Source organism: Amblyomma mixtum, chromosome 3 (assembly GCF_055824585.1).
Source record: "Amblyomma mixtum isolate Tamu chromosome 3, ASM5582458v1, whole genome shotgun sequence".
NCBI lineage: Eukaryota > Metazoa > Arthropoda > Arachnida > Ixodida > Ixodidae > Amblyomma > Amblyomma mixtum.
The window spans coordinates 132651747-132659535 of record NC_143014.1 but is presented as its reverse complement, the minus strand read 5'-3'; the positions used below and the strand labels follow the sequence as shown (position 1 = coordinate 132659535).

Sequence of the window (7789 nt, the reverse complement as noted above, 5' to 3'; positions counted from 1 at the left end):
CCACCACCACCAAACACGAAAGCTAACTTCCTACAGTTTATTGTGAACCGCGAGGCGGTAAATATAAACGAATTGGTTCTGTAATGCGCAGTCCCGGGAGACATACTTTTTACACACGCGACAGCTGTGCCGCCGCGGTGGCTCAGTGGTTGTGGTGCTCGGCTGCTGACCCGAAAGACGCGAATTCGATCCCGGCCGCGGCGGTCGAACTTCTTTGGAGGTGAAATTCTAGAGGCCTGTGTACTGTGCGATGTCAGTGCCCGTTAAAGAACCCCAGGTGGTCGAAATTTCCGGAGCCCTTCACTACGGCGTCCCTCATAGCCTACGGCGTCCCTCATAACCACCCACGAGAGCTAACGTCCTACAGTCTATTGTGAACCGCGAGGGGATAAATATAAACGAAGTGGCGGTACAATGCACGGCTCTGTGAGACATACTTTTTGGTTATATATTCTAATTCTTTGCAAGATAGCCCAACAGATAATTTAGTGATGGGCGTGTCACTTAAGCTATCTATGACTTCTGCCTCAATGATTTTGGGAGGAAGTTCGCAGCCATTCTTCATGATAACACTGCATGCTTCATCTATATGTTTCCACTTGGATTTGCATCTCCTGCAATGCACATCAAGAAACCCACCCTTCTTTTTCTTTCACATTGTAACCGCGTGTTCCTGAAGGCGGTCATTCAGGTACCTTCCACTTTGACCGATACATTTTTTTTGCCCAAGTCAATGATATGATGTAGTACACAGTCGATTCCATGCATTCAGAGAACTTGGTTTCAAGTTTGTTGGTACACCCGCCCTTTTTTGCCGGACCTAGTCTTGTCAGTTTGCAGAGTTTCAGCAGTTTTTCTAACGCTGAAGAAACGACTTTGAAATTTGCCCGTTGTCCAATCTTCTTCAAGCGATGGGACAAGCCGTGAGTATCGGAGTGACAGCTAGCTTCTGCTTATTTGCGGAAAGTGGAGATAAGACAGGTTGAGGGTAGCAGGTTTACTTTAGAAGGATTTCGGAAGCATTTGCAAGGACATATATGATTAGGAGACCTGGCTTCTGTTAGCCTCTGCACTTGTTGAGCAAAGCCTGCAGCCATTAGCCGTGGCGGTTGCATTTCTGTGAAGGCGAAATGCTAGAGGCCCGTGTACTGCGCGATGTCAGTGCGTGTACTGTGCGAGTATCTGTATCGAAAATGAGTTTTGGTTGGGCATCGGTATCGGAAATTCAATTTTTGAGGGTATCAGGTACAGGTATCGGAGATACTTTCTTCAAGTATAGTGCCCAGTCCGGGCTTTATAAAGCGTAAATTGTCTTTGCTTTCATTTCTTCACCGTTCCTGTCCGCAGCGTACGTTTTGCCGTCGGGAAGCTTTTCCCCATGATACCATCACTTTAATTTATTACCGTGTGGGCAATTCTTTGAACATGAAGAGTACTGTTATGGAGGTGGTGGCATAACACACCGAAAATACTTTATTGGCGAGAAATACATGGGTCCTTCATGTTCCGTAGCTGTAGTGAGCTCCCGACCTGCAGGTGGGTTCGGAAGCAAACTGTACCGGCAGTCCAATTAATGGGTCAGGCACGGCTAGCAGTTTTCCTGGGAGATAGTAGAAGGTGCCGTCGCGGTACAATAATTACCCGCGTGCGCTGGTCACCGCAGGGGTCACTCTCGATAGGTGGTCATTTCACAGGTGGAGCACCACAGCCTTGAGTGAAACGCATGAATATCGGTGGGTATAACATACCGGCGAATCCGCCACACATCTTTGGTCTTGCATAAGTTCGGAACCGATCACAGTCGCCCATAGAGTGGGGCAGCATGGGTTGGGCTCGTGGCCTCTTCACCGAGAGTGAAACAGCTATGACTTTTGAAGCGAAACAAGAAATTATGCTTTCGAATTAAATGGACATTTTTTTTTTCTGATAACTCTCCCATTTCGTCTACATTTCTGCTCTCGTGGGCTCTTTAGGAATCGTAATCGCAGTACCTACATCCTGAGGAACGCGCTTCAGCGGTTCTCAGCTAATCTTTGTTGATTGTCCAAGTTCTGCTTTCTGCTCTATCGACACGGCATTGCGCAATGATGGGGGAAAGTGCCTCCATTGTTTTCTTTCCAATTTGTAGTCTTTCCTATGTGATTAAGCGCTATAGACCCACTGTTATCTCTAAACGAGTGTGACCGGCCGCTTGCAGTTCGCCTTTTGCGCCCTTTACGTTGGTCCATCCGCTACAGCCACCGTGGCCAACGCGAGTAGACCGCTCTCATTGCGGCCTCGCCAGAAAGGGGCTGCTTTTTCATCGCCTCGAGGCACCCGGTATAAAAGTAAGCTGACGGGTGGAAGCACAGAGGGCGCTTGCATCATTAGCCGCGGCGAAAGGTGTCAACACTTGCGCCCGAGTCGAGTGGGGTCACACCTCCGTCACGTCTGGACGGATCGGGTCCGACTGGGGCGTCCAAGGCCTCACTCTCACTCTCCACACAGACAGAGACGTCGAACAGTGGTGGTGGCGATGGTGGTCCTCCTGATGGCTGCACACAGGGGTGTAACAGCCGCGAGTGCGCAGACCGCAGACCGGCACTGCAGTCGCCTTTGATTTGTGGCGCCGGTACGCGACCCAGCTGCCGAGGATGAGCACGAAGAGCGCCGTGCTCGCAGTCGCCAGCACCGTGCGCGCGACGGTAACTCCGGCCGCGCGGGGCTGGCGGCCGATGCGGAACACGTGCACCTGGGTCGCCCCCGTCTCGCTGCTCGGGAAGACGGCCCGGCGGCGCCGCGCGCTGCTCCTGACGTGCGGCACGACTGTGTACAGCACCTGCAGATACCACTGGCCGCCGGACGCCATCTGCGGAAGCATGGATCACAGCAGTCATACTCTGGCCGCGCATTTTTTTTTTTATTTTTGATCACAAATTCCAAATCGGTCGTACAACAGTCATGCGGTGCAGGCCACAATATACTACCTTTGCAAAAAAAATATTAATAAATGGTTATCTGTAGCTGTAAAAGGGGTCTGGCTGTAAAGAGACTGGCGTTTGTCTTCGTGGCTTTAAGTCTGGAAGGTACAAGTACAGATGGAGCTGGTGGTGGTTACGAGTAAAGGAATCACACAGTAACTGCCTCATTCCCGTTGAAACACACGCAATAGTTCCTGTGATTATAGCGCATTTGTTTAGTGTGAAAGCGCTACTTCACGAGGTCCACCCGGTTCACCGAGTTTATGTGAACCTTAACTTTGAGAAAGCGGAAAAATGAGCTACCGCTTTCAGAAAGACAGAAACAGCGCGCAGAAAGAGAAGGAAAGAAAAAACGAAGAAAAAATAAGGCAGAGGTGTTTCAGGATTTCAGTTAAATGCGTATTGGTCGTACCGGCTAAAATTTCAGAAGGCGGAAAGTACAGTTGGTGTGTGAAGCACATAGTAATACTATGTGGCCCCAACAAGGCGATACAGGCCTTTCGCAAACGCTTTCCACCGACAAGGGCATCCTGACAATCCAATCTATGCCCACTGCACTTATTTTAAGTTTTCCTGCACTGACACTGCATGGCCTGCATGATGGGGAGGGGGCGGGGGGGAGGGGGGGAGGGGGGGGCGCTGAGCGTCAGGTATGAGGATAATTATAAATTTTTCAGGAATACGTTGGCCCAGCTGTTACAGGCCAGGGTTATTTGGAGAATATGGGAGGGGCCTTTATCCTGCAGAAGACGTAGTTGGGCTGCTGCTGGTGATTATCTGCGGTCTGTGGTGTCAATCTCTCCTGGTCGTAATTGCTGAAATAAGTCCTCTCCGCGTAGGTGGCACTTACGACATGGCTTCGCCTGGTGGTGGAATTGACGTACGAAACTGCCCCAGTCGATTCTTTGACACCGTCTGCCCGCCCCGCGATTGAGGTTATTCACGTATTCATGCACAAGCCTTGGTCAAATGTTTAGGGGAATCCCCCAAGGTGGAGTAGATTTGCAGTAAGGGAGTAATTACTCATTGGCATCCACCCGAGCGCAGCCATACGGCTACAGAGGAAAGCTATACAGCTTTCCCAGAAACTTCGTAGTAAAAGAAAAAATGGCTGAGGCTTAACTTGGTTAAGCCTGGAGAATGCGAAGCATCATCGTGTCGCGTAATTTGGAGGCGCACAACCACAGCGACGGCGCGAGGTGGGCCCCCGTTTCTCCACTGTCGTGACGTCATCGTGTCACGTGGTGTGACGTCATGTATCACGTGATTCGGAGGCGCACAACCACAGCGACGGCGCGAGGTGGGCCCCCGTTTCTCCACTGTCGTGACGTCATCGTGTCACGTGGTGTGACGTCATGTATCACGTGATTTGGAGGCGCACAACCACAGCGACGGCGCGAGGTGGGCCCCCGTTTCTCCACTGCCGTGAAGTCATCGTGTCACGTGGTGTGACGTCATGTATCACGTGATTTGGAGGCGCATAACCACGGTGAAGGGGCTGAAGTGGTAGCTAAAGTAGTATGCTTCGCATAAAATTCGTCCTGGTCCGGGGTTCGAACCCGGGACCACCGCTTCATCGGAGCAGTCGCTCTACCAACTGAGCTGACCGGGACGGCAAGCTTGCACAAGCCGTACCACGCACCTGATGCTTTTCCAGCTTAGCACCCGGTAGGTACTTTTTTCTTCCCGAGGGCAGTGTCACGACGGTAGGTGGGGAGAAAAATTTTCGTGCTGGGCGCCGCTTGCCATTGGCTCTGCGGCTGCGCCCGTGCCTTTTGTAAACACACCGTCCAGTAACATTGTTTTCACTGAATATCTTTCCCATGTGTTGTTTCACTGAAATACCTCTCGTGGGGTGCAGAGCAGGCTGCACTGTGAAGCAGAGAATTAAGATGTAAAGAAAGGTGGGAGCGGGGGGAGGAGGGGGAGGGGATGACGCGGCTGGCCACCGCACCGAATGCTGTTCACCCGTGGTGGCGCCACTAGGCTGGCGTGAATAGAGTTCCTGCGTATGCCCCCGCAGGCACATACAGAGTTTTTTGTTTTTTTTAACCTCCACAAGTTTTTATCATAGAAACTATTAGATATACGTCGGTGCGGTCTCTAGAGCTAGAATCTAGAACAAGCTGGACATCATTTCTTATATGGATAAAAAATTAAAGGAATAGTTAAATAAAGTTAACCAGCAAACTTTTCTATTTTTATTTTAGGAGGCAAGGTTATATTGCAAAATTTATGGACGCCAACATCGGAGGTGAGCTGCGTTTTTAAATTTTCTTAATCGGCAACGTGCTTCGAACAACGAATGGCAAAAATACGCGTTTGAAGGCTCGTTGTGTTGGCTTTTCTGCATCGCATATTCATAGAATGGCCGCTCTCGCATATCTTGCGCACAAGATACAGGTGCAGTTGGCGTATTTGTTAATGTAGACGTAGTTAACTTCATTTCGGCGAATATACCACGCTCAGTGGCGCCATTTTGTAATTAGGTAATGTGAGAAGCTAACTCGACAAGCTTTCAAATGCGTATTTTTAACGTTCGATATTTCTAACGACACTGCCGATGAAGAAAACTTAACAGGGCTCACCTTCGATGTTGATTGTCATCAATATTGCAATACAAACTTGCACTCCAAAATCAAAAATAGACAGTTTATTAGTTGATCGTCTAATTATTTTTCTATATCAGTTACACAATGACCACCTTGCTGTACAATCCAGCTCAACAGATCCCATCGACTATCTCTCCCAGTTTATAAAAAAAATCTCTAAAGGTTAAAAGTTCACCTTGTATAGGAACACCAAGCGTGAAAGCGGGAAGAATTTTTGGAGAGAATTTAAGATCATTGACTTCGATGACGAAGACTCTTGTACAACGCGTGAATGAAAAAAGTAGAAGCACATTGTTTTCTTTTTTTATGCATTTATCAATCCGCGTAAGCAAGGCCCAGCAGTTGTCAGTTTGTCATACCATTTCGCAGAAAACAAGCAACAAAAAATAAGCGCTCGTGTTGTGTCTTTCTCCCACCTTGGTCCTTGTTTTTGGTGCTAACTATATCATGTACAAAAAAATTGCCAGTCAAGGTCGCTTGAAATTTAACTGATGAAGCTGCGGCCGTGCAAGTTTTTTTGTATATGTGTGTATGTTTTCAAAATTTTATTAACACGCGATACCTAAAACATGAATACATATTTCTAATTGTGTATACTTGTGGAAAGTGGGAGCAATGAGGTCGCCTTCTTCCTCGTGCTGTCTTCTCGGAGCAAAGCCGTCATTTGTTCTCTCAGTTGTTCGCGAGCAACGAATGGAATGGACTTAATGAATGCAAGGCCATTATGATGCAATCCTTTTCGTGCAATTCTATTCCATTCTTGCCATCCGTCCGTCTGTCTGACTCATTCCAGGGACAGCGAGGGCATGGAGCAATCGAAGAGAGAAAAAAATCAGTGTATGAAACGGAGCTCCAAAGAAATCCTTAGATCATCGCCTCCTCTCTCCTTGGATAACATAGCGCCATATCACCGTACACGCATGCCGTAATAAGGTCTGCAGTTACACGGACAGTAACACAACACAAAACTTTTCGCTCTTTAAATGTCCCCAGTAGTGATGTGCGCTCGGTGACGTCTGCTACCACAAGAGCTTCATATTTATATAAGCCCTTCCAAAAGAAAATCGTCTCTATATAAATATACTGTAGGCTGTCATGGTCCTGCAAGCGGTCCACTACAGCTTGGAACATTGCTGTTCCCATGCTCTCTCTATTGCTGGCACCAAACAACTGATGCAGTGACACTCAGCGACTCTTTCAACTCGTTAGCGCGCAAATATTCGTGTAGGAGCGCACCTAAAATGTTTCTTTTTTTAAATCAAAGTTCTGACAACAATATTTGAATATGTCGGCGAACCACTCAGGCATCCGATCCTTCTTGGACTAATTTACAGCGCCGCCGCAGCATGGCACCAATTTCGTAAATATCGACAATATAAAAACTTGTAGCTTGACAACTTTTTTTTTTTTTTACGGTGATAGCCGTGAGACGAACTTTCTTCGGGGCAAACGACTTCGGCGTCGTTATATGCCGTCACCGAAAAGCTTGCTATTCGATTCGCTCCTCCTGAAACAGCTTGCAGTAAAACGCATTTCGTTCAGGAGAAATCAGAGACAAACTCACGGATAATACGCCTAACGCACGGCGCATGAATGTAGAGGCGCCTCACGCGGCCGTTCCGCGAACCACCGAAAGAGGAGAGACGTAGAGGACGACAGACGAGAGGCGAAAGGAAGTACGCTGTATTATTTTGATGTTATCGCCACAGTCTTAATTAGCCCGTTAAATACATCCAAGTACACTCAGGTAGTGATAAGAATGAACTTTACGGAGGCACCAACTGCGTCGTCCGATAAAGATGGTTTATTGGGGTTTAACGTCCCAAAGCGACTCAGGCTATGAGAGACGCCGTAGTGAAGGGCTCCGGAAATTTCGACCACCTGGTGTTCTTTAACGCGCACTGACATCGCACAGTACATGGGCCTCTAGAATTTCGCCTCCATCGAAATTCGACCGCCGCGGCCGGGATCGAACCCGCGTCTTTCAGGTCAGCAGCCGAGCGCCATAACCACTGAGCCACCACGGCGGCGTCCTATAAAGAGGGTTCTTTTCATTTTAACCAATGCAAAGTGATGGCACCTTTTGAAAATTTTCTGCCCGAAAACTGTTCTGCGACAAAAAATTTTAGCAAGCTCTCAGAGAGACATGCGGCCAGGGCTGTGGGTGCTGCCGAGAAAGAGCCATTTGTGAATCTGTGAATTTTAGCTTCTCCGACT

General features: G+C 48.4%; 1 protein-coding gene across 1 annotated transcript in view; it reads right to left on the bottom strand.

Annotated features, from left to right (window-relative positions):
* Positions 1–2176: 2176 nt before the first annotated feature.
* Positions 2177–7789, bottom strand: part of LOC149351973 (extracellular matrix organizing protein FRAS1-like) — a 31240-nt gene continuing 25627 nt past the window's right edge. The window contains exon 14 of the mRNA XM_089577103.1: positions 2177–2848. Within this exon, the coding sequence (XP_089433229.1) occupies positions 2414–2848 (435 nt within the window). The 3' untranslated portion in view covers positions 2177–2413. The remainder of the gene's footprint in view (positions 2849–7789) is intronic.